The 25,709-nt window shown below is 50.8% G+C and overlaps 1 protein-coding gene across 16 annotated transcripts in view; it reads left to right on the plus strand.

The window, feature by feature from the left end:
* Positions 1-24,786, plus strand: part of TCF7 (transcription factor 7) — a 32,863-nt gene extending 8,077 nt beyond the window's left edge. For 2 of the 16 annotated variants that reach the window (XM_081280244.1, XM_081280235.1), the window contains exons 4-11: positions 14,111-14,219; positions 14,962-15,052; positions 16,887-16,979; positions 18,219-18,338; positions 18,657-18,819; positions 18,912-19,019; positions 19,507-19,555; positions 22,209-22,420. In XM_081280244.1, the coding sequence (XP_081136370.1) occupies positions 14,111-14,219; positions 14,962-15,052; positions 16,887-16,979; positions 18,219-18,338; positions 18,657-18,819; positions 18,912-19,019; positions 19,507-19,555; positions 22,209-22,288 (813 nt within the window). In that variant the 3' untranslated portion in view covers positions 22,289-22,420. Of the gene's footprint in view, positions 1-14,110; positions 14,220-14,239; positions 15,053-16,886; positions 16,980-18,218; positions 18,339-18,656; positions 19,278-19,506; positions 19,556-20,710 lie in introns of those variants that run through there. The other 14 variants (XM_081280229.1, XM_081280237.1, XM_081280232.1 and 11 more) reach the window with 12 other exon arrangements.
* The last annotated feature ends 923 nt before the right edge of the window (positions 24,787-25,709 follow it).

The following is a 25,709-nucleotide window of genomic DNA, read 5'->3' on the forward strand; positions in this document are numbered from 1 at the left end:
TACTTCCCCAGCCGCAGAGACTTGGGTGTGAGGGGAATTAAAAGAGGGAGGGTAGAAGCCCAGCGTGGTGGTGCATGTCTATAATCCCAGCGACCTGGGAGTTTGAGTCCAGTATCAGCAACTTAGTGAGGCCCTAAGCAACTTAGCAAGACCCCCTGTCTCAAAAAAATAAAAAGGGCTGGGGATGTGGCTTAATGGTAGAGGTTTAATCCTGGGTTTAATCCTCCATACCCAAAAAAAAAAAAAAAAAAAAAGGATTGAACATGGCCCCTCTGGGACTCTTGAGAACACAGTCCATCCCCTTCCTCTGCAAAAAGGGAGATTGAGTTGAGCTATAAGCAGAAATTCAGGGGTGCTTGTTGAAAATCACATAATTAGCCAGGCACGGTGGCACATGCCTGTATTCCCAGTGGCTCGAGAGGCTGAGGGAGGAGGATTGTGAGTTTAAAGCCAACCTAAGAAAATTAGTGAGACCCTAAGTAACTCAGTGAGACCCTGTCTCTAAATAAAATAGAAAAAAGGGCTGGGATGTTGCTCAGTGATTAAGTACCCTGGTTTCAATCCCTGCTGCCAAAAAAAAAAAAAAAAGAAAGAAAGAAAAAAAGAAAAAGAAAAATCACATAACCACTGAAGTCAGTTTGGGTCAGGGATGGGCCCAGAGCCTCCTGAGGGTCAAGGAGAGCCACAGCATCTCTGAGCCCCCTCCAGCTGCTGCGGTCCCAAAGCCATAAAGTCACACCCCCTCACACCTTGTGACTGGTGCTTCCTGCCACTGTGTACAAACAAGGCTCTGTTGGAGGAAACAGGTGTTTTATTAGGTCACAGGAGCACCCCCCACCCAACGGTACAGTACACAAATTCTCGAAGAACAACCTCTTTTTCTGCAGGTGGAGACAGTGATGTCAGATTAGGGAAGGCTGCTTGTCAAGGCCCTTTAGAGGAGTGGAGGGAGGGAAAGCATTTAGTCTACTACTGCATCTGCTACTCTGGCTGTGTGGCCCTGGGCGAGTTACTTTGCCCCTCTGGGCCTTAGTTTCCTCATCTGAAAATGAGGCTAATGAGGGTTCCACCCTTCTTGGGTGACTGGCATGGCACAGTGTAAGTGGTGCCCACGTATAGGCCACTGCTGGAAGACTAACACTGCATAAAGAACTCAGAAGCTCCAGTGCTGCTGAAGCTCAGGCTGGACCAGAGCCCTCGATGCTTTCCCTTCCCTGCCGAGAAGCCAGCTCCCCCAGGGGTCGCCCTCAGCCTTCCTGGCCCTCAGGCATTTAGCTGGGCTCAGCCCAGAGCCTGCTGGAATCTTGAGTCCAAACTGTATTTATTGAGCCCCTTCTGTGTACCTGATCTGGTTCTGCACAAGGGGAGGCTATGCCTGCCCTCCCAGAGCTCAGTCCTGGCAAGGCAAGAGGACCCTCATTGGAGGACCCATGTCAGCCCTGAAGTACTGCTTGAGCTGGATATAGGACACAGAGGTAGAAGAGGAGCCATGGGAGCAGCTTAGGAAGCTTCCTGAGAGGACTTTGTACAGCCGATAGTGGGAGAACACTCTGGGTGGAAGCTGAGCAAAGCAGGAGAGAGGCAGAGATAAGTGTGTTCCTGATCCCTGAAGGGCAGTCCCAAGCTCAGGGTCTAAGAGGGGCGTGAGGTGAGACTAGAAAGGTTGTCACTAAGGCCACAGCATGTGAGCCGATGCCCAGCAGTGCTGGTTCCAAAACCTGGGAGAGACTAGAGGGCACATGCAGTGTGTTGGCATCCTACAGGGCAGAGCAGTGTCCACTGCAGATGGGCTGAGTTGGACATGGAGGGCCAGGGAGGCCGCTAGGGCTGGGTGCTGGGAGGGGCAGGGGTATTTGATTTCGGGAATGAGAGCAGAGCTAAGGGAGGGGTGGCTTTGGACTGGAGAGACTCAAAGTACTGGCTAATCAAGGCAAGAGTACCCCCTCATAGTGCAGTTGCCATTTTACTGTTAGTTCATTTGAGTCCAGGGGCTTGGTCCCCTGTTTATTTGGGGAGCCACACCCCAAAGGTCAGTGGCTTGCTTGCTTAGGCCCCTCAGGGTGCAGAGAGCACCTCTGCCCCCCATTTCCTCCAGCAGGGCTCCGAGATCATCAGGGTCTGGAGAGGATCTCGAGAACCCAGCACATTGTCAGCTGCCTCTTCAGACACTTAGCGGCTTCATCTCAAAGACCTGTCATGCTTGAGGTTTGGACCTGGGAAACCACCTCCCTCTCTTAAAAAGGTGTGGCCCGCATCAGCCCCATCCTGCAAGCAGCCTTCTGCCTGGATGGTTTGTCCTGTCAGAGGTTTTGCACCTGCTCCCCTGCCCCTGGTCCAGCTAGAACATGGTTCTTCTTGTGGCTCAGTCCCCCAGTAGGTGGAGGGTATCTGTCATGCTGAATGGGGGACTAACCCTGGCGTGGGGCACAGCAAGGAGGGGTGTGAGCTTGGTGCTTCTCTGCAGGGAGGCTGTCCCACCCATGGAGATTGTCTGTTGAGCTGCACCCACAGACTTTGTTTCGGAGCCCAGAGCAAGCCTGGTGACCCAGCCTGTGCTTCACAGCCAGAACTCCCTGGAGATCAGAGGAAGCAGACACACTGCCAAATAAGCTTCCTCCTGCCCCCACCTTCCTCTTCCCCCCTTTAAAACAGACAGCTCTCTCCAAGGGCAAGGGAGCTGTCTGGGCCCCACACTGTCTGCTTCCAGATGACATGTGTACAGCAGAGGCTCCAGGCATGGGTGGGCAGGACATGGCCCTGGGAAACAGGGGTGTGGGTTTGGGGATTAACTTGGTATGGCTTCCCCTACGCCACCATGTCTGAGCTGGCCTGGTGCCAATGGTGGCAAATCACCCCTTCCCCAAAAATCCAGTTTTCCCATGGGAGCAGGGGACTTTGCTAGGGAAGGAAGCCACCTCCTCCCCTCTGTGTGACCTCTAGCAAATGGTTTCACCTCTCTAGGTCTCAGTTTCTTACCTTATAGTGGGTGGGCATTCCTGGCTACGGGGATTTCTGAGGTTCATAAGGTGGACTGGAGAGGCCTGCTGGTCACCTGCACCTCAGTTAGGATTAGCTGGGCATTGCAGGGACTACACCAAGGCTAGCCTCGCAATCATGTCACAGAGGCCATGCAGAGGGAGGGACAGGTGATGGGAGTCCATAGTGGGGACGCTGAGTAACTCTGACCTGGCTCTGGTGGCCATGGGCCCAGCCTCCTGGCCTGCTGGGCCGCCATCTGAAACGCATTACCGATGCTTTGTAAACTCCACATCATTTGGCCACATGAAAGCTTGGAACCTAAAAATAGCCGCTCCCAGAGGACGACCTGCATTGGTGGAGCTCAGCTGACCTATGCACGCACACCCACCACCATGCCAGCTCCCTTGCTGGGGAGCCCCGACTGGCAGGGCCACACCTACACACCCAGTGTAGGCAGCCACTGCCTCAGGCTGCTTTATCAGGGCACAGATCTCACCCAACTGGTCAAGGCTCCAGCCCTTGAGGCCTCACCCAGAGCAAAATGTCTGGAGGAGCCAAGAGAAAGCTGCTGAGGGTGTGGTTGGTAGCCTCAGGACCCTTCCCCAGACATGTCCATGCCTGGAATGCCCATGGGAAGGAGATTCCTTGGAACGCTAGTTGAGGCACCCTACAGATGAGGACATCGAGGCCCAGCAGCATTGAGGGAAGCATGGGAAGGGGGACCTTATACTTAACTGGCTACTGTCAGGTGGGGGACGGGAGGGCCACTGGCTGATATGTTGGTGAGAGAAGGGCAGGCCCTGCCTGGTCCCCTGGTGTCTGGTGGAGAGTCCGCAAGCAGGAGGGCCTCCAGGCTGCTTTCTGTGGGTTCTCTCTCCCTATGTCTCTGTGACCAACTGCAAACCACTCTTTTCCCTAAAAATAAACATGCTTATGGGATTGGGGGAAGCTTTGTAGCTATCAAAGGAAATAATAGGGTGTTTAAGAAAATTACATTGCGTTTTAAATAACCAGCATGAAAGTCATTAAGTTTGAAGTTTCATTCAAATCAGATGGCTCTGTGGCTGGCTCAGTGGCCAGGCAGGCAGAAGGTGGGTGGGCCCTCAGATGCTAAGAGGCACCCTGTGGAGAGAGCTGTGGCTGCAGCTAGATCTCTGCTGGATACAGCCGGGGTCCAAGGGAGCTGGCCAGTTGGTGTGTGCTTGGCTGTGGCAGCCACCCCAGAGCTTACTGGCAGGCTTTGAAGCAGTGTGCGGCCTTGGGGACCGCCCAGCTGTGGTGGACAACCCTGTGGGTGGAGATATGTGAACAGATGGAGTAGGGAAAGTAGAGGCGGCCATGTTGAAGTGAGGGCTTTCTGGGATGGTAATCTGGATCAGAAAGGGCTGGAGAGCATCCATAGGGCCCAGGCTACATCTGTTCCTTTCACCACTAGATTCTCAGAGCCTAGTACAGGCCTAGTTATAGTAGGTGCTCAGTAAACAGCAGTTGAAAGAACCACAGTCACAATAACTTGTGTCTAGAACTTTCCCAGTGCCAGGCCTGTGCCAGAAGCTGAAAAAGTAACTACTGTTATTAGCCCTATTCTTCAGATGGGGAAACTGAGGCTCCAGAGAGGTTAAGAACATGCTAGAACCTTGAAGTCAGGATTTGGACTTGGTCTCTTTTGCCCAAGGAGCCCATGCTCCTTGCTGCTCTGCTCCCTTTGCTCTAGCTTGTGTGTTGGTGAGAGCATTGCGGGCCAATGAGGTGTTAGTTAACCCCATATACTGTTGGGTTTGTGAGCTGGTCCCTCTGGTCCCTCCTATTATGTGCCATTGGCTTTTCATTGCCCTCCTTGGGTGACCTCCTAGCTCTGAATCTGGTCAAGGCTCCCTTTCTTTCTGGGAGTCCTTACAGAACTGAGAGAGCTGCCTTTTTCAGTTGGGAGGCAGGATCCTGGGGCTTCTAGGAAAAAATGCAGTGTTTAAAAATGGCCTTTAAGATTGATTCAGGTTGGTACATGACAGAAGCATGGTTAGGAACTGCCTGTCGTGGGTTCTTTCTTTTCTCCAGTTTTAGTCCTGACTCAGCCCAGAGCTTGCTGCTAGACCTCTCTGGGCCCAACCTCTTGCCTCCTTGTGTGCAGCCCAGTTTGGGCTAATGGGTTTCATAGGCCCTGAGTCACTGCAAATGGCTGGACTGAGGAAACAGAGGGAGTCCCAGGGCATAGCTGTGACACCCAGGGGAAAAGCTGCTTGGGAGCCAGAGCTGCTCTCAGCCTCACTGGGGTGTTTTGAGGGCAGATTCTTCTTAGTGCTGCCTCCCACCCCCTAGTTCTGGCATCACAGACCTGTCAGGAGCTCAGCAATCTGGTCCATGGTAATCAGGCTGCCGTCCAAAGGAAACCAAGGACCAGCAGCCTGGACCTGGCACAAATCTGGCTTTCCTAAAAAGTCTTTGTCTAGGGACATGCTTGTTTTTTCTTATTTTTTTTCCTTTACTTTTAGTTTGTTTTTAACTAAGCATACATAAAAAATATTAGCCCACACAAATATTAACTCATCTCCCTTCACCACAACCCCATGAGGTGATGGACTGGAGACCAGAGCCGCCAGTGTGGAGAGACTTGCATCTTTTAAGTGCTGGAGGAAGGATTTGAACCCAGGCATGCTCCTGGTTCCTCCTATTATGTGCCATAGGAATCATGTAATTGAATTACATATAGCTGGGTCCTCTTGGCTCCCCGATCCCACTCCTTCCCACTCCTCACCCCAGGAGTTTGGTATTTCACCCACTCCCCTATATCTACACACTGTTACACCAGGTGTGCATCTGGAAGAGTTGTTTGGTGTGGTTTGTGTGAAATCCCTAACTCAGCCTCATTAGTGGTGGTGTCTCAGATGGCCCCTAGGGTAGTTGGAGTAGTCCAGCCCCCCTCCCTCTGCTTGGGTGTGAGCCCCTTGAGTGAGAGGGGCTGGGGTGGCAGCATTCTGAGTCCAGAAATCTCCAGCTGCTTCTTTCCACACCTTGCCTTTCTCCCCTGTGGATAAACTGCTAGACTGAGTCCATTCAGAGCCCCAAGGGCCTTAACTGGCAGTAGCTGCAAGGGTTAGACCCAGGGAACTTCCAGATGTGGCCTCAGGGTAGAACTGTCCTCTTTGGGTAAGAGGCAGCTGAATAGTACATGTGACATGTAGACCCCTGTTTTGTTTTTGCTTGCTTTTTCTTATTTTTTTTCCTTTGCTTTTAGTTTGCTTTTAAATAAGCACACATAAAAAATATTAGCCCACACAAATATTAAATCACCTCCCCTCACCACAACCCCATGAGGTGATGGACTGGAGACTAAAGCTGTCAGTGTGGAGAGACTTGCACCTTTTAAGTGCTGGAGGAAGGATGTGGGCTCCTGGATGGCAAGATGGAATTGGGGCAAGAAAGCAGAGTTGAGCCTGGGCAGATTTCCAAGTTTCTTCTCTCCCACCCTTGAGCCATTGCTGACTGTCCTCCTAAGCCCGTGCCTTTCTGGGTCTTGTTTGGACTTTCCTGACTCTCAATCACAGGCATAAATAAGCCCTGGTGAGAGCCTCCCCAGCTTCTAGCAGCTTCCCACCCATCGTCTATCCGCATATGGAGTGGGAAGGCCACAGGCCCTCTGTAAGAGGGTAATTTAACCTCTCTTTGCTTCATTCTCTTCATCTGTAAAATTTGCACAGCAAAATGCAAAGTTGGGAAGACTGGTGGGATTCCAGGGTGGGGTGGAGCGCTGTAGACTGCTAGGCACTCAGTAGGCCCCTACTGGTGGCATCACCATCTCTAATCCTGTGCCTTTTCTGTTCTCTTCCTGCTTTTCTGCAAAGCCAAACTTTCTGCAAAACCTTCAGCTTTGCCCCCAGGGATACAAAGCTTCTGAACTGCTTCAGTGCCTCCCTCCAGAGCCCTGGTTCCTTTCCCTGCTGCCCCTTCCTTTCCTTCAGGCGAGGCTGGGCTGAGGCAGTGCTCTGGCTTGCCTTGGTCCATGGCAGGCTCCTGGATGGCAGGGTACTGAGGAGGAGCTCGGTGAATAACCACTTGGGCTAGGGGGACGCCCATTGCCTTGCTGCTTTAGAGTCCCCAACAATATGTTGCTAGCATCAACTAGCAGCTCAGCTGCAGCAGCTCCCGGAAGCTTATATTTTCCTCTGAAAACATCCTGTCCTGAGGGGCGTTCACCTCAAAGAGGAGGAAGGAAAATGCAAGAAAACGAATGCATAGAAACCACGAGAGGCCATGGGCCAGGCCAGGCAGCTCAGCAGGATTCAGCTAGCTTTGAGGGTGCCTCTAGAGCTGGCCTGTGGTTTTTGCCAACCCTGCGTGTAGGGACTCTAGTCCTCACCTCTGCTGTGGCAGGCCCTGTTATCTGATGTGAAGGCCAGGCGGACTGGCCACACACACCTGGCAGGGTTCTGTTACCATGGCAACAGCCTTGTTTCAACAGGTGGGACTGAAGCCTCCTGGTCCAGGAGGGTGTGGCCTAGCCATCCCCTAGCCCTTCCAGGTCAGCTGGCCTCATGGCCGTGGCTCTGTGCTCTGTGGTGGGCGTCTGGCACAGGGCGTCCAGCGTGCTGTGGGCGAGAAGCTTTCGGGCCGTCCTCTGGAGCACCATGTCCTGGGCAGTAGGGCCAGGAGCGGGGGCTGAGGATAAAAGAGCTTGAGTGAGGGCTCTAGCAGCCTCGTCCTCCAGGCCCCGCTGGGTATACCAGCAGAGGTGGGGTCTGCAGGAGCCCACAAATCAAGAATCTTTTGAAGGTTTAGGGGACCTGCCACCTTCTGGGAAGTTCGTTCTCATGACCCAGGCCTCAGAGAGCATCCTACCCAGCAATGACCCAGACTGGAGAATTTAAGCACCACTGGTTCTGGATGGTGGCTCCAGACACAGGCCTGAGAGGGCTGCAGGGCTGCCTGGAGCCAGGAAACGAGCCCCTGGAATTGATCAGGGTCAGTCCCTGGAGCCTAGTTCCCAGCAATACAGGCAAGAGAAGTGAGAATTGAAGGAGGCCTTTTGAAAGAGTGACTCTTGGGATACCCCAGAGGAACTGGACTGGTTTCTCTCCACAAGAAGAGGGTGTTTTCTAATTTGTACATAGGCACTGTATGAACTAGCCTTTGGTCATTCTAACTCCCAGAGCCAGTGGGGATGGGGAGGAGACCAAGGAGTCTTGGCTGCTAAGTGGGATGTCTGTCCCCTGACCCTAAACAGTGATCCCAGCTTCTCCCAGCCTCCAAACCTTTGTGCTATTGTGACACTATGCCTAGTCCCAGCCTAGATTGCTGTACCTAATGCTACCATGTTTCCCGAAGCACCCCATCCCACCCCCGTGCCTCCACACTGCTAGACCCAGCCTTGAAGGTTCGCTTTCATTCTTTCAATAAAAACAATGCAGAGTATAATCCCAGACCTAAGGAGGGGCAGGAGGCAGACAAGGACACAAGCAACTACAGCAAGGTGTGGTCGGTGTTGCAGTGGAGGTATAGCAGGACTCTCCTTAGACAGGAGGACAGGAAAGGCTTCCAGAAAGAAATCTCATTTATATGAGCCCTGCAAGATGGATAGGAATTGGCCAAGATGAGTTGGGAAAGAGTGCCCTGGGCAGAGGGCACAGCATGGTCTCTGGAGCCAGTAGTCCTCCATAGCTAAAGCATGGAGTAAGAGGAGGGCAAAGGAGAGAGTGTGGCTCTCTGGCACCCTTGCAGACCTAAGAACTCAGAACAGGGTGATGGAGTACTGTATGACACAGGCAATTTTCTCACCTCCCCAAGCTTCACTTCCCACGTGTATGAAATGGGAATATAAAATGCCAGCCTCACGTGGCTTGTCACATTTGGCATTTATATTACTCAGCTTCACCTCTGTGCACTTGCCAAGCAGAACAATAACCATAGCAATACCCACCCTTCTGTCTAGTCAGTGTCTGCCCCTGGAAGGAGCACAAGGCCTGAGGTGTGGCTCTGCCATTCCTTCCACAGACTTTTTCCCCAGGGTCTCTCCCCAGCTCCATGGCATGCATCAAGAACAGCCTTTTGACTGAGGAGCTTGAAAGATTTGAAGTCACAGTGGCAGATGAGTACACAGGGGCATGCAGAAGGTCTGGGGGGCACTGAGAATTCTAAAGGCCTTCATCCCACAAATCTTCAGTGAATGTCTGCTGAGTAGAGAGCCTGGACAGCAGAGGTATCTGGCAAGCTGGAGGCACCCCTACTATGCCACAGCAGGCCAGCATAACTGGGGTGTGATGGCTAGGACCTTAGGGCCATATCCAAATATCACCATCAGATGGGCTCCCAGTGCCAGTGGCCCTGGCAGGCAGGTGTGGCCAGAACTCATACCAAGGGTCCCTGACCTCTAGAGCATTTTTAGGGTCAGGAAAGCACTGGCTCAGTACTAGAGCACTGGCTCTAGGACTAGTACAGTGCCCCCCCCCCCAGCTTATTCTGTCCACAACAAGGCCCCAGCAGTGCAGTAGGTGACATCCTAGCTCTGCCACTGTGTGTGACCTTGAAGTTCAGTTTCTTTATCAATCAAATGAGGATAGTATCTATCCATGTCATAGATTTGTTTTAGGAATATCCTAGTTAAACTAAGGTGCTCAGGACTGGGCCTGTCATTCAGCTCAGCTGCCACTAGTAAATGCTCTTCTGGGCTTCAGTCTTTTGCTTGGTACAGAGTAGGAGCTCAGTTGTACACCTGAACAATCTCGCATGCTGATGGATCCTGGTATGTGAGAGGTTCTTTTTCTGCAGTCCCTGCCATAGGGAGGCCTTCTTGGGAGGGCCTGATTAGGCAGATCATGCTCTTCTAACCTCTTAGGCTCGAGCCCAGAGGAAACAGTAACTTTCTTCGCTGGGAAAGTGTTGTGGGGCTCAAGTGTTTGGGGGTTTTCAGAGTCAACCGTCAGAGGCGAGGGAGTTTCTCTGCTGGTGGTGGCAGGGGCTCTCAGCGTGCACACAGCTTGTGAGCACAGCAGACCGCTGCGGTCTGCAGGGAAAATGCCGACTGTGTTTATTTTTCACCTGAGCCTGCAGGAAGTGGGAGGGGGGGTTGGGAGGAGGCAGGGGCAGCCCAGCCAGACCCAAGATCAACTCCATAGCAGACACCTACCTCAAGAGTCCCCCATTTCCACCTCCCTCTGCCTGGCCCTTTCCTGACTCCAACCTGCAAAAAAAGAGGACGACACACTAGAGCACCAGATGAGAAATTTCTAGCCATCTGCTACGGAAAGTGTCCCTAAAAGGGAGGAGCACCTTTGGGATGGTAGACTTGAGTAGATGTAGAGAAAGGTCTTTGAGCAGTAAGAACAATGTAGCATCAGGAAGGACCACCTCTTCTGGGGGTGAGCCGGATCCAAGCATCCAGCAGGAAGCTGGACAGTATTGGTGGGGACTGATGGGTGACTCTCAGCCTTAGGGTCTGAGTCCTGGACCTGTCCTGAAGTGCCACAGGCTGGTGGGAGGGGCCATGAGGGCTCAGGCAAAGGCAAAGAACAGGGACCTGGGGTATCTTGAGAGAAGAGTACAGACATTACTTATGTATTAATGCATCCCATCATGCTCTAAGCCCTTACTGTGTACTCTGCTCTCAGAGTAAGAGAGATGAGGTTGTGCTCTTGAGGCACTCAGGGCCTGGTGGGGATAGTCCATCCAGGCCTGCCTCCCTTCCTTGGGGGCTGGGCATGGTTACCATAAGTGAACCCACCCTGTTTTCTGGAAGCGTGACCCTGGGATAGTCTTGTGCTGGAGCCCTGGAACGGGCAGAGGGAACAAGGGGCCCTGTGCTAGACAGTTCACCTCTGGCTACTACCACTAGATACGGAGAGGGCTGGGGAGTGAGGCTTGGAGGTAGCCTGCATGAGCATGGAAAGGACTGGCCACCCCAGGCCCTTCAACCGCCAGTAAGCTCTCTGCCCCACCCTGCCCACCCAGCACTTCTGTGGTTTGGCTGGAGGCTCCTGCTTAATGAGGCTTTTCCCCTGTTCCCAGGGAAGGTTGGTAGATAGGACAAACCCATTTTCCCCAGAACTCTCATCATTCCACTGCCTTGTCACGTGCATACATAGCAGGCCAGCAGCTATAGTTTGAGCTGTTTTCTCTGAGGTTCCACAGGCCCAGCCTGAGCTGTGCTGTGACCTGGGACAAGCCACCCTCTTGCTGCCTTGCAATGGCTCTGGGCAGAGTGCATAGGACTGTCTTCTTAAAGCTGGCACCTTGGATTCCAGGCCCTGCTCCTAAGGTTTTTCAGGGTCAGAGCTGTCCATATCCAGCTTTCCCTCTAAGCTACCCAGGCCTCCTCAGTCCTAAGGGTTAAGGAGCCAGAGCCAGGTTTGGATGGTAGCACCTTCTCTGAAGCAGGAGTGTAGACTTGAAAACCTCCTGATTCTGGAGGCAACTGTAGAGGTGTCATCCCACCTGGGGAGCTGAGGCTCCAGGCGTTTGTACCTTTAGATAGTGAATGGTGGAATGCTTTCTGCCAGGGTCTAATGTTCCTTTGTACCCAGTTTCCCTGCCCTCAGCTGCCAAAGCCTACCATCTGGTTAGTGCTGTTCTGGGAACCTGTTAGGACAAAAAGACCTCAGGGATTTCTAGGAAGCTTCTTACTTGAATAGATGCTTAGCTTCTTCTTCCCAACTGACTTCATATCAGAGGATGGAGAAGGATGCTGGAGGCTGAAACACCTATGGATAATCCTGGGTATTGTAAGCAAGAATAAGAGTGGAAGATGCCAGAGGGAGCCTTGCACAGAGCAAGTTAGGGAGGCCACTGGAGGATTTAGGCAGATGAGTGACATGACCTGACTTATTTGGCTATTGGAGGAAAGACTGGCAGAGGGGACAGGGAGGAGACTGCTGCAATTGTCCAGGTGAGAAGTGACAATAGCTTGGACTAGGTGGGGGACAAGAAAGAAGGTAAATGTAGGTGGATTCTAGATTTATTTTTTTTATTATTTTTATTTTTTTTGCAGAAATTGAATCCTATAGTACTCTCTCAGTTTTTTTTTTATTTTGTGACAGAATCTTGCTAAGTTGTCAAGGCTGACCTCAAATTTGTGATCCTCCTACTTCAGCCTTATGAGTAGCTGGGATTACAGGTACATGCCACTGCACCTGGCAGATTCTAGATTTTGAGGTAGAAAGTTGGTCACGGGGTATGAGAAAGAGAAGAATCAAGGACGACTCCAAGGTTTCTGGTCTGAGCAACTCTTCAGGTTGGAGTTATCAACTGAGGAAGAGAGGAGCATATGGAGTAGAAAGTCAAAAGTTCTGATTTGGATATGTTGAGTTTGGGGGGCATTTTAGACCTCCAAGCAGAGTTGAATAGGCATTTGGAATGTGGAGTCCCATGAGAAGTGGGTCTGGAGATAGAAATGTGGAGTCATTGGATGAAGATGTTTAAAGCAAGAGCCTGGAAGAGAAAGGTATTGGGGAGTCAGAAAAAGTGGGCCTGTGGAGTTGGAGGGAAATTAGGCAAATATTCTGAAAGCTAAGCAAAGAAACTCTGCTTCAAAAAGGAGGGAGAAATCAATTGTGTCTGATGCTGCTAAGAAATCAGGTAAAATGAAGACAGAATTGACCTGAGAGTTCAGAATTGTGGAAGTCATTGGGGACCTTGATAGTAGTTTCTGGTAGAGGAACGGGTTGAAGGAAGAATGAGAGCTGAGAACTAGAGGCTAGGCCTGCTGGGGTTTCTATAAAAGGGAGTGAGACATGAGTTGGTAGTTAGGGGAGGATTTAGATAGAAGTGGCAGCCAGTGTGCACTTTGGTAGGGATGAAATTGGACTTGTGAGGTGCTTGGCACAGTGCCTGGCATGTGGTAGGTACTCAGTGTCTGATGGATATCACATGTGTCCACACATCCCACACCTGCCCCAGCCTACCTCTTTACCTGTTGCTAGCCATCTATCTGGACATCAGCTCCTGTCTGCCTGGGGCAAAAGAACTGGTGCAGCTTATAGCCTGGAGGCAGGAATGCAGGGGCAGATGGCAGGCCAGGGCTGCTGCTGAGAGCTATGGGAGCCTGTGCCCAGCTGGGAGCTTCACTTCCTGGTTATACTGGGTCTCATACCCAGCTTTCCCTACATCCTTACCCTGGACCCCCAATAAACAAGTACCAAGGAACCTGTGCTAGGCTCCAGCCTTTACCAGGAGAGGAAACTGAAGATCTGAAAGAATCTGGTTAAATTCACCTGGCAGGGAATTTTACCCTAGGAGGCCAGAATACAACCACCTTCTCATTACTGTCTTGCCCCAAAAGATGTCCCCTCTTTCTTCTGTGCCACGGGTCTGAGATCACTCATCTGTACTCTTAGCCAGCAGCATCCCCAGAAACATTCTGAGTGGGAAGCTGAGTTTGACTGGATGATGAGTCTCTAGAGCTCTGGTCTGCGTAGGTGTGCACTGAGGACATGCAGAGCTGGGCCTTGGGCATGGCAGTGACTCCCTGTGGCTGGGTTATATAGAGAGCCCTTTCCCCCAGCCTGCTGACTGAGTCATTTCAGGACAAAGAGCTGTGCGCCTAGTGTGAAAAGTGAGAGTCCTGAGGAAAGTAAGAGTGCTGAGGAAACCGGAAGACTGGGGGCTGGGCAGGTTGGCCCCACCTCTCTTGAGTTAGGGGACCAAGGGGGGGAGGTCCTGCCTGGTGTCACCATAGCCAGTTAGCACTGAGGTGGGGCTAAGGGTCAGACTCAGGACCCCCAGTCTAGGGGCTGGAAGAGGAAAAGCTCTAAGCCTTACTGCCTGGGGCTGGTGGCTGTGAGTAGCCCTTATAAACAAGCCACTGGTTCTCAAACAAGCTGGATATTCTCTGGGAAAGGTAGGCTAGGAAGATTTCCCAGATAGGAGAGAGATGCCTCTGGGAACTGAGTGCCCAGAAAATCCAAGAGGTTTTGATTACTTGGGCAAAGTGTGGGGGCTAAAGGGCAGAAGACTGCGCTGCTGGACACAGGGTGGGTTGAGTGGTGGATGCCCTCTTCCCTGAGGCCTGTGGTTTTGGCTAGCACCACTTCTTTGACAGTTGAGCTACCCACACTGCTCACTGCAGCTCTGCCTATATGCATGTCCCTACCCTCATGACTTCCTCCTTCAGGACTCCCCAGGTTCACCTACCCTCCTAATTTTTCAGAACAAGGCCAATCAGCCAACCCACAGTGTCCCCCAACTGTCTCCTCTCTACGAACATTTCAGCAGTTCACACACCACACCTGCACCTTCGGACATCAACCAGAAACAAGGTATGGGCCTGGAATAGGGAGGGGTCTGATGCGAACAGCCTAAGGCCTTCTATTTTATAATGAGAGAACCTGAGGCTGTGCAAATCAAGGGTCCAAAGAAAATGCCAGAAAGATAATTTGGGGAATCTGAGAGAACCAGAGGACTGAGTAGATGGTGCCAGGTCAGAATATGAAGCCTTAAAGTTGGGGTAGAAGCCTGCCCCAGTGGCAGTGTGAGCTTCTGATCACTATGAGCAGCTTCCTGTCCTAGTGAGAAAATGGAAAGTGGTGGTTGTGATGGCTGATTCACCTCCCCTCAGCCAAAGTCATTCTGAAATCTATTGTCAGCTGTAGGAAACCTGCTGACTCAAACCTGGGGGACTGGTTAGTAGGGGGGAGGCCTGGCATCCCAGGTAAGGTTCCTCTCGACTAGGGCCTACCTCCTGGTCAGAAAGCCAGGCAGAGCCCCCAGCAGAGAGGCTCCAACTGCAGAGCTTCAGTGGCCCAGGGAATGGTGAGGCCTAGTCGCCACCTCCTGAGGACTGCCTACTGGTCAACCAGTGCCCTCTGGCAAGTCACCCAACCCCTCTGCCCTTGGTTCCCTTGCCTGTCAGAAGGCCACTGTTTTCATGCTGGTGGGATAGTCCTAAACAAACCAGTTTGTCTGGACCTCTAGCAAAGAGAGGTTGCTCTAGGACGCAGGAACTGCTGAAGTCACCCCCAGATCAAGCTAGCCCAGTTACTTGGCTCCTCTCCATGGCAGGAGTTCACAGGCCTCTGCAGACCCCTGACCTCTCTGGCTTCTACTCTCTGACCTCAAGCAGCATGGGACAGCTCCCTCATACTGTGAGCTGGTGAGTATGGGCCCAGTGGGAATGGGAAGGGGGCACTGTGTGGTGGTTGAACGTTGCCTGCCCTTCCATGTTCTTTACAAATACCATAGGATGACCAGCAATTGTATCCCAACCTGCTCTGAGCTAGGGGTTCTTGTGGTTGGTTCCCTGGCCCAGGGCATTCCCCAGAGAGCTTGACATATTTCCTCTAGAGAGGCCAGAGAGCTGGCTGTTGGTTCCAGCCCTATGAAACCTGAACTCTCCATCATGGGAGAACTCTGGAGCCATATGAGTATGTGAGGAAGAAAAGGTAGGCCTGAGCAGGGAGGTGACAGCATGAATAGCCACCAGAGAGGGTGCTGCTTCTCAGCTGCCTGGTGGGCAGGGGGACACTTCCCACTAGCCTCAACACCTGCTGTTGGCTGGTCTCTTCCATGGCTGAGCTGCTTGAACAGCAGGTTCCCCTTGTCCCTATGGTACCTGATTGAGCTCAAGCCCCTGACCAGCCTGCTTGGAGGGTGTACTAAGGCTAGGCTAGAAAAAGCCAGCCTGGACCCAAGTCAGAAGGCCTGACTGTGGGCCAAAGGATCTATCCTCAGCTTAAATGGGGTCTTCGCAGGCCACTTAGTCATTTACTTGTCACCCATAATGTTACCTGTACAGATAGGCTCTCTGGAGTAGAGCAGTCAACCAGCGGAAGGAAAAGTTGGCTTCCCAGGAAGGGTAGGGAAGGCCAAAGGTGCAGCATGCCCCCTTTCCCTTACCCTGCACCCATGTTCAGCACACTCCTTCATTCCTAGATTCTCTTTGGACAAAGTGCCATTATAAATACAAATCCGGACTATCCTCAGGATCAAGGTGGGATGACAGTGCTTAGGCCAGGCGCGGTGGCATACACCTGTAATCCCAGCGGCTCAGGAGCCTGAGGCAGGAGGATTTCGAGTTCAAAGCCAGCTTCAGCAACTTTGTAAAGCCTTAAGGAACTCAGTGAGACCCTGTCTCTAAATAAAATACAGAAAAAGGGTTGGCGATGTGGCTCAGTGGTTAAGTGCCCCTGAATTCAACCCCCAGTTCTCTCTCCAGAGTACTGTAGGCTAGTAGCTCCAAGGCCAAGAGACTTGAGCCTAGAGGGGATATTTACCCACTTAGGCTCTAATGAAGGGACAGGGAGGGAGAGCCCTATGTTCTTAGCTCTTACCAGGCAGCACTTGGCTGCCAGACTCTGAACTGAGCCTTACTGTGTGCCAGGTAGGGTTATGGGTGTCAGGGAAGCACTGCTTCAGCTGTCTGATCCTTAGGTCCCTGACCTCTCCAAACTCAGTTTGCCCAGTGATCCAGGCAAGAAGCCAGGCAGTTGCAGTACACTGTTAGCATTGCTTTGGATGGGGGCTGTAGGAGCCCATAGGGGTACCTTATCTAGCTTGGAATCTCTGGGCTTTTGGAGAAAAGAGTGACAGCCAAACAAAACCCAAAGGGTAAACAATGAGTGAAAGCAAGCAAATTGAAGCAGAAAAGTAATCCAGACATTATCAGTAGAGGATGAGAGGCCCTATATATATATACAGGTATCAGCCCTATATTATCAAGGAAATTTAGGAGACAGGCTAGAGGGGCCCCAGGAAGCCTGCTAAGCTGGGTCCCAGGAGAATAGCAGTTCCAGCCCTTAAGCACAAGCTGGTCCAGTGAAATAAGGGCAAGGTGAAGCACAAGTTGCCCCCTGGTGGCAGATGCCAGAAGTAATCCCAGCAGAAGCTAATCTGTTTCAAAGACTATGGGTCAGACCAAGAAGGTACAAAAGCTTTCCCCATGTCTGGTTGGCAGCCAGACTGCTAACAGCTGTCTCTCCCAACCACAGGCCCAGCCCTCCTCTCTACCCCCTGTCCCCTTCCTGCGGATATAGACAGCACTTCCCTGCCCCCACTGCAGCCCCTGGCACCCCCTACCCCAGGTGAGTCCCCTACCCCTGCAGCCAGGCTCCTGCTTCCTGTTGCCCAGGCTTAAGTGCCCACACAAGGCCATGCTCAGGCCAGTGCTTACCCCGTGTTAGTTGTTTGTCCATCTGTCTGCCTGTCATCCTGCAGCCCCCTGCTGCCCTAATGCCTGACAGCAAAACTGGTAGGAGTGTAAGAGGCCCCAGTCCAGGCCATATGTGCAATAAAGCAACAAAGAAGCTAGGATAGCAGTGTATGCATAGCTCAGCCAGTGTGCAGATGTGTGTGCACTCACCTCTGTTCTGCATCCCTACTGGGGCATCCCGTGAGCTCTGCCCAAGTTGAGGCAGCATCTTCTACATAAGTGTCCCCAGCCTCTGTCCTTCAGGGGGTTGCCTGCTCAGGGATCCTATACCTGTGCAAGCAGCAAGGGGCACAGTGATCTCCACAGAACAGTAAGGAAGTAAGCTGGGAGGTGAGTGCACAAGTGTCCTTTCATTTAGCTTATTCCTTCAGTGACAGACCTGGTGTCAAGAATGTAACAACAAGGAATTCAGCAGTCATTTCAGTTCCACTGGAGCTCCCAGCTCAGGGTGAGAGGTATAGATACAGCACAGCTATAAGTGGGCCAGTGGGTAATCAGGAAGCCCCCAAGGAGACTGCAAGCAGGCTTGATGGGTCAGAGAGCGCCTCATGGAAAGGGTTAACATTTCCTGACAGGGATAAAGGGAACAGCTGTAACAGGGCTTAGCTATGGGTGGAGAGTGCTGGGAAATGGGGTAGAAATGAAGCTAGAAATGTCAGCATGGATGCTTAAGCAGGGCTGTGCAGGACTTGGGGAAAAATCTGGATTTTATTCTGTGGGCAGTGGGAAAATTTCAGCATTCTTTTAAATGGTCACGCTAGCTGTGTGTGGAAAGGGCCCTGGAGGGGGTCAGGTGGGAGTGAGGAGGCCCACAGGCAGCCCCCAGCTCTTCAGCCTGACTTGGTGGCAGCAGGTGGGGAGAAGATGATACATTTGAAAGCTACTTGGGACTATTTAGTAACCACCCGAATGGCATATCCATGGATTTTTGCAGTGTCTGTGTAATGTGTGGGGAGCAGATATTTGTATGTATCTCTGTATGTGTGTCCAGGTCAGTGGGGATGGGGAATCTGTTCCTCTGTGTCCTTGTCTACTGTGCATGGGCCTCCATGTATGGCTGAAGGTCTGTCCGTAATTCCTGGCTCAGTGTTAATTCTCTTTCTGTTTCCAGGTTTACCCACCCATCCTTGATGCTGGGCTCTGGTGTCCCTGGTCACCCAGCAGCCATCCCCCACCCGGCCATTGTGCCCACCTCAGGGAAGCAGGAGCTGCAGCCCTATGACCGCAGCTTGTGAGTAAAAACACACTCTGTGGGTGAAGGGGAACAAGAAGGTATAAGATGGGCAAGTGAACAGATCTACTGTCAGCCAGGTCACACATGCCTCCCACCAGACCCAAGAACTGCCTGGTGGCCCCTCTAAGCCTTCTTGTGGCTCTGGCTACTGACCACTGTTTTAGCTCTCTGCTCATTCATTTGGGTCAGCTAAAAAAAGAGTCCATTTACAAAGCCTTAGAGGATCATACACTTATGCACCCACACTCAAGGAAGGTGTTCAGTGATTAGCGGGAAGGGATTTGGTTCTGAGCAGTCTGTATATCTGTCCCTTAGGAAGACACAAGCAGAATCCAAGGCAGAGAAGGAGGCTAAGAAGCCAACCATTAAGAAGCCCCTCAACGCGTTCATGCTGTACATGAAGGAGATGAGAGCCAAGGTCATTGCAGAGTGCACACTCAAGGAGAGCGCCGCCATTAACCAGATTCTAGGTCGCAGGGTGAGGCCATGGGGCAAGTGGGTTGGGGGGACTTCTGATTCCTTTCACCCTGCTGACTCTGTGATGCACCCCATTCCCCCCCACCCCTGCAGTGGCATGCACTGTCAAGGGAAGAACAGGCCAAGTATTATGAATTGGCCCGTAAAGAGAGGCAGCTGCACATGCAACTATACCCAGGCTGGTCAGCGCGGGACAACTACGTGAGTGGCCAAACACATCCAGCAAGGGTGGGCAGGGGAACCTTCAAAATACTGTGTCTCAGGCCTCAATATCAGGTGGAAAAACAGAGCTACTGTCCTGACCAGTACAGATGTGGTGTAGAGGAGGTAGGGGCATGGAGAGTCCAAGGCTCAGAAGAGGCAAGCCTGGGGAGCTACCCTAAAGCCAAGCCCACACATCCTGTTCTGCACTCTAGAATCCATTCGCACATGGGATGTTGCCAGTATTTGGGCCACATGGTAAGAAGGGGAAGGGGCCATTCAAATTGTAGACCAGATTGGGAGAGGGAAGAGCCCCTAAATGTACTCCATGGCAGCCTTGGAAGAACTGCAATCAAGAAACTATAGGACCCCCAGGTTGGAGGAGCGTGAATGTCCAGAATTCCAGGGGTAGTTAGGCTAGGCAGTAGCTGCAGATAGCCCAGTGTCTACCTCCCAAATCTAAGTATCCTTCCTTTTTTCCCTGCAGGGGAAAAAGAAGAGGCGGTCAAGGGAAAAGCATCAAGAATCTACCACAGGTGAGGCCTTGCCTCAACAGTAGTCTAGTCTCCTCTCCATGCTCCCATTTTAAGAGCAGCTCTGCTCTGGCCCAGAGGGGTTAGCAGAGTATTCAGCCAGGAACCTTCAGGGCCTGGGCCCTCTGGAAATGAAGGCCTGCATTTCACAAGTCAAATTCCCAAGCAAGGAACAGCTATACTAAATCCAAGGGAAGACCAGCTCCCCTTGACACCCAGGGGAGAGGGGTCTTCATTTAGCAGGTGATATATCCCCACTTTTGTCAGCCCTACCTATGGTTAAACTCTACCAGAAAAGCTGTTAAGTAATTGCCAGTGTGGTTCCAGGAGTAAGCCAGAGTATGCTGGCTGTCTAGTTCTGCTGAGAGGAGGAGCAGGCTGTCTGGGCAGAAGCTGACCAAGGCCCAGGCCCAGCCCAGGTCACACAGTCTGCTAGCTAGTGCCTGGCAATTTCTCCACCATCATATCCCCATCTCTTACCCTGGTTTCTCATGGCAATGTAAAATGCTCTGTGTAGAGATCCCAGGAAATCCACACTCTGCAGGTCTCCTTCCTGTGGGTGAATTCCTGCTTCACATGCGTGACTTTCTCAGCTGTGTTGCCCCTACAGTGGGAAGCTGGAAACTAGGATTGGGACTGTGCGGACAAAGTCTGCAGCTCTTTCTCTGAGGCTACACAGAGTGTAAATTGTAGCCTTAGCCCTTAAGGGAATTTGGGTCAGAAAGACTGGGCATTGGCAAGAATGAAGGAAAACTGGATAAAATAGGAAGGCAGTCGGGAAAGAGATGGACAGCCCCAGTGCAGAAAAGGCTGGATCCCAAGAGCCTCCCTGGGCTTCTCTGCAGTCTCCAGGTTAGAAGGGTTTCCACAAGCAAAAGAGAGGAGCCAGCCTGAGGATCCCTACCCCACCTCACCATTCTTCCCTCTGACTCTATTGCCCAGCTGGGTTACCTCCTTTCCTGAAAACTTGCTCTGGGGCCTAGGGCTCCCACTGGGGCTGGCTGTGCCATGGAGAGGTCCATTCTGCTTGTGGGGGCTGTGGGATGTCTATAACTGGCTAACACTGATATTACCTCTTCTTTCTGGGCCCTGCTCTGCCCTGCTGCCTGCCTGCTCGCCCTCTGCCCTGCTCTGCCCCTCTGGCATGGCTGTGAGCAGACACTGGCTCGCCTAAGAAATGTCGTGCTCGCTTTGGCCTCAACCAGCAGACGGATTGGTGTGGTCCCTGCAGGTGGGTTTGTCCCCACCATCACTCCCTTTGCTTCAAGCTGCTTCCCTGACTACACATGTTCTGCTGGGCCTGCAGCCCCCTCTGGTCCCTCAGCCCCCTGGCATACCCAAGAGATAAATAGGGGAACCCATGCCTCCTAAGAATGGGAGTGAACATTGAACACAGATTGTGACAGCACTTGGGTCTAGGTGGAAGCAATGGAGGAGGACATGCAGAATGTTCCAGAAAGGAAAGCAGACTTAAAGAGATGGCTCTGGTGCCAGTCAGGCCTAGTAGGTCCTTAGCAGACAGATCTGTCACCTATCACTCAGGAAGCCTAAGCCCCTAAATCATTATGGCTTTCCACTTCTTCAAAGTGGGACCCATGCCTGTTCCATCCCAAACCCTTAAATCTGAGAAAAACGAAATGATAACATCAGACAACCACCTAGACAACCTTGTCGCCAGGCAGCCTATGATTTTCTTTTTTTTTTTAATATTTATTTTTTAGTTTTCAGTGGACACAACATCTTTGTTTGTATGTGGTGATGAGGATCAAACCCGGGCCTCACGCATGCCAGGCGAGCGGGCGAGCGCGCTACCGCTTGAGCCACATCCCCAGCCCCCAGCCTATGATTTTCTTCTCTCATACCTACTGAGATCAGAGGGCTGGAGAGGTTAGGAGAGAGAAGCAGCATTACTCTTGGACTGTCTTACCCAGAGAGCCCTGTGGCACTAAACTTCTGTTTTTTATCATGGGTATGAAAAGTTTCATCCACCAAGTGGTTAAAGATGCCTTTTTTAGGCCATACCTGACAGAGCCAAGGCTGAGGGTACTCAGACAGTAAGGTCACTGGCTCTATGGAACACTTGTCCAGCCCTCTGGTATGCCTATCATTGTCACTATTCAAGGGCAAGGAGAAAGGAATTTGTGGGTGGAGGCACATGTGCATACATGAGGTCCTCATCATTCTGTTCTACTCAAAAGACCAACTGTGGCTTTGAGAATTCTAGATTGTAACATACAAGAGTCCCAGTCCACTTCTCCCCTTAGCCCTGCTCTGAAGACATGGATTGCTCAGCCAAGAACTACAGGCATTGCAGTCCTTTGCCTTAATGTAGATCTGAGTCCCCACAAACATGAAACAGAAGCTTAAAGACCCACACTAGGAGATGGCTTCCTTGGCGGGAGGGGGGCCCCCAACAGGCCAAGTTACAAAAGGTTCCCACCTTGTGGTTGTTCTGAAAACTGCACCTGACCTAATCTGGGCCAAACCCAAGAGTTGCAGGGCTGATTCAGGTTTGAGGACATAGGCACATCTATCACCCAAGTCATGGGAGAGAACAAGAGGTCAGCCAGCCTGTGCAAAGACAGCATTTTTTGGTTTTGGTGTATGACTGTGAATTCACCCTCTGTTTACAGATAACTCTCTTCACTATTCCTAGGAGGAAAAAGAAATGCATTCGGTACTTACCCGGAGAAGGCCGCTGCCCCAGCCCCGTTCCTTCCGATGACAGTGCTCTAGGCTGCCCTAGGTCCCCAGCTCCCCAAGACTCACCCTCATACCTTCTGCCCCTCTTCCCCACAGAACTGCTTGCTAGCCCAGTGGAGTCGGCACCAACATCCCCACGTCTCTCCACTATTCTCAGTCTCCCTGCCCCTGGACCACCACAGGCCCCTCACAGCACCCTGCAGAACACACAAGTACAGCAACAGGAATCTCAGAGGCAGGCAGCCTAGCATGCACAGGACTCCTGGCCTCCTCCAGAGGCCTATCCCTTTAGAGAAAGCAGAAGAAGCCCCAGTCATATGGAAACTGGCCAGCAGCCCTCCCAATGCTCCATGTAGGGTCCATGCCCTGAAGATTTCAGAGGCTGAACAACTTCTGCCTGAATGTGAGGCCATCAATTCAAACTTCAAGTGGTGGGACCATATTAATACCAGTGTGTCATCTCATTAAGGGAATCCTGATGCCTGTGGCAGCCTACATTGTGGTGTTCCCCACCCTGCTCCAAACCATGTGCTTTACTAGCCAGATACCCTTGTCTCCCTTGCTTTTCTGCTATAGGTCACAGAAGGGCAGGACTAAGCTCAGCTACATTCTCTACAGAAATGCCTCATCTGTCCTCCTCTGCCACACCCTTCCCACACCAGACACTTCCATGGATCAAGAATAACCTGTTGATTATCAAACAACATCTAAGCATGATCACAACCACAAAGCTCAAGATGACTATGCTTCTCCAAAGGGAACGGAGGAGCTGTTTACAGAAAACCAGCTGCTCTTCATAAGCTGGACCAGAGGAAGCCTCTTAGTATATTCTCAGGAGCTTAGAACAGGAGGAGGGAATAGAATAGGGTTAGGCCTAACAAGTTATCAGGCAAATGCGGGTTCCTGAGCAACTTAAGAAACCCTGACACCAAAGCTCAGGCACCAAATGATGCAGGCAAATAGTTCAAAGAAGTCATGGCCCAAATCTAGTATGTATCCCTCTCTCCATTCAGTCTTTTTCACAGTTGCATTTCCAGCTCATCCATGTCACTTGAGCCAGCTCTTGGGCTATTTAAGAGAGTAAACCCAAAACCTCCTCCAATAGCCAGAGCTTGCCTTCTAGCATTCAGACCAGGCCAGCTTGTTTTTTTCCCTTTGGGGCTGAAGGAAAGAGGACTGTTAAAACTAAAGGAGCCCAGAAACCTCTAGTGGTGGACATAGGTTTTCACCATAGCCTACTTTAATCAATTTTTGAGCCAAGCTTCAACCCTGAGCCTTGAGAAACAAGTCTTTTATTTTAATTTAACTTTTTTTTTTCCTTTTGCCTTCTCCTCATTGTACATAGCCTGAATCCAAAGAAAAAGGGCTGTCTGTGTACTCGTATACACCCTTACAAAAAGCCTTTAGTTACATATTTTAGCCACTGGTTTCTCAGAATCCAAAGATCACCTATTCTTGTGTAGTGTTGCAAAAAGTCTTGAGAAAAAAGGACCAATGTAGTGTTCAAAATATTTTTGTATTGTTAATGCATCATCAAAGAAAAACTTTTTTTTAAAACATGAGAATAAAGATACTTTTTACTGGGTTTGTTTTTCAGAGTCTGACCCTGATGTTTGGGTAACAGCATGACATTTACCTTTTCTTCTCCAGTCACAAAACTTGGGGGTTAATTGCCTAATATGGTGTATATATTCCCAAGACTTCCAACCTACAGAAACCCTTGTCATTTACCCTATAAGGACGTGGACCCCCACCCCTAAGGCTGGGCTCATGCTGAGAATAAGCTTAAGACTACAGACCTTTACCCCACAACTGATGCAGCAAAGCCTGTTTTCCAGTGCCCTTATGAAAAGTGATGAGTTGGAAACTGCTATCCTATAGACCCTGAAAACAAAATGGTTGCATATGATCACTAGGCTTTTTCCCTGAGAGCAGAAAAAAGATATCCTGTTTTCAAAGAAAATAAAAGCGATCAATCTCTTACAACTGTCCATCATCATAAAATCCTACAAAAAAGATTTTAATAGCACTCTTTGCTGGCAACGATTATGTCTATTAGGGTACTAAAAGTATTTTTCCTGCTGGGAGCGGTAGGCCCAAGCCTATAATCCCAGAGGCTCAGGAGGCTGAGGCAGGAGGATCACAGAGTTCAAAGCCTCAGCAATTTAGTAAGGCCCTAAGCAACTGAGACCCTGTCTCTAAATTTATTTTTAAAAAGGGCTGGGATGTGGCTCAGTGGTTAAGTACCCCTGGGTTCAATCCCCAGTACCAAAAAAAAAAAAAAAAAAAAAGATTTTTCCTATTTTCATAAAAGACCTGTTTAGTTTGATTGCTGATCTATAGTATGCTTTTTACAAGGCAAATACCATGCTAAAATACACTGCTAACTTCCTGAGACCTACTGTGAATGTGAAAGAGATCATAAAAACCACTCTGATAGATCAGTTGGCCATTAGATAAATGCTGGGCAAAAAATTTCACAAGGCACAGCCACTAAGCCACCATTATGCATTGTTTTTTCTTTAACATCTTCTAGAGTAGTGTTTCTTTAAAATAGGCCACTGGAAGCTATAATCCCAGTCTTTCTTCTTTGTGGGAGGGTGCTACAGGAGACCAACCATTCTCTGGACATCTGTCCCATTTTAAAGAATTCCACTCTGGCTACTGGCCTAGTTGTTTCAAAAAATACATTCTAAACAGGGCTTCTTGCAAGGCTGGGTTGTTGCATCTGATTTGGTGTCTTATTTAGAGTACACTGGATACCTAAACAATGCACCCTTTGTATAGTGGTGGTGGTGGGGGCGTCCTTTGGCAACTTTGTTAGACCAGTCTTTTAGGAAAAAAGAAAAACCACAAAAACCACCTGATTTCCAAAAGGAAATTCAAATCCTCCTAACTCACTCCACCATGTTCCTATGAAGCCAGAGAGTGACTTGAGATTGCAAACCCAAATTCAACTTCAAATACCATACCAATTTCCCCTCACCGCTAGCCAAGAATCAACTATGTTTTCTGAGACATCACAGGACAGGATACCCTTATACATTCCCAGACAACTGGCAGACTTAAGCCTTTCTTGAAACTTAAGCCTTTCTTGACTGCTCCCATCTACTGCAACTGCCCCCCATCCTGTGCTAAGTAGATTCAATGAAGGCTCAGCCTAGCAAGTTAAGCAGGGCATTCCCATGTCTTCTTTTTTTTTTTTTTTTTATTGGGGATTCAGCCCAGGGCTGTTCTACCACTGAGCTACATCCTCAGCACCCCCACTTTTTTAAAAAGACAGGGTTTTGCTAAATTGCCCAGGCTGCCCTCAAAACTTAAGATCCTCCTGCTTTGGAGTCACTGGGATTACAAGTGTGTGTCACTGCATCCAACTCATGTCTCCCAATTTGAAGGTGTTTTCCTCTTTTCTAATTAGCCCAGTGACTACCCTTGAGCTTTTTTTTTTGGGGGG

The sequence above is a fragment of the Spermophilus citellus genome (genome assembly GCF_964194105.1).
Source record: "Spermophilus citellus genome assembly, chromosome: 1".
Classification (NCBI taxonomy): domain Eukaryota; kingdom Metazoa; phylum Chordata; class Mammalia; order Rodentia; family Sciuridae; genus Spermophilus; species Spermophilus citellus.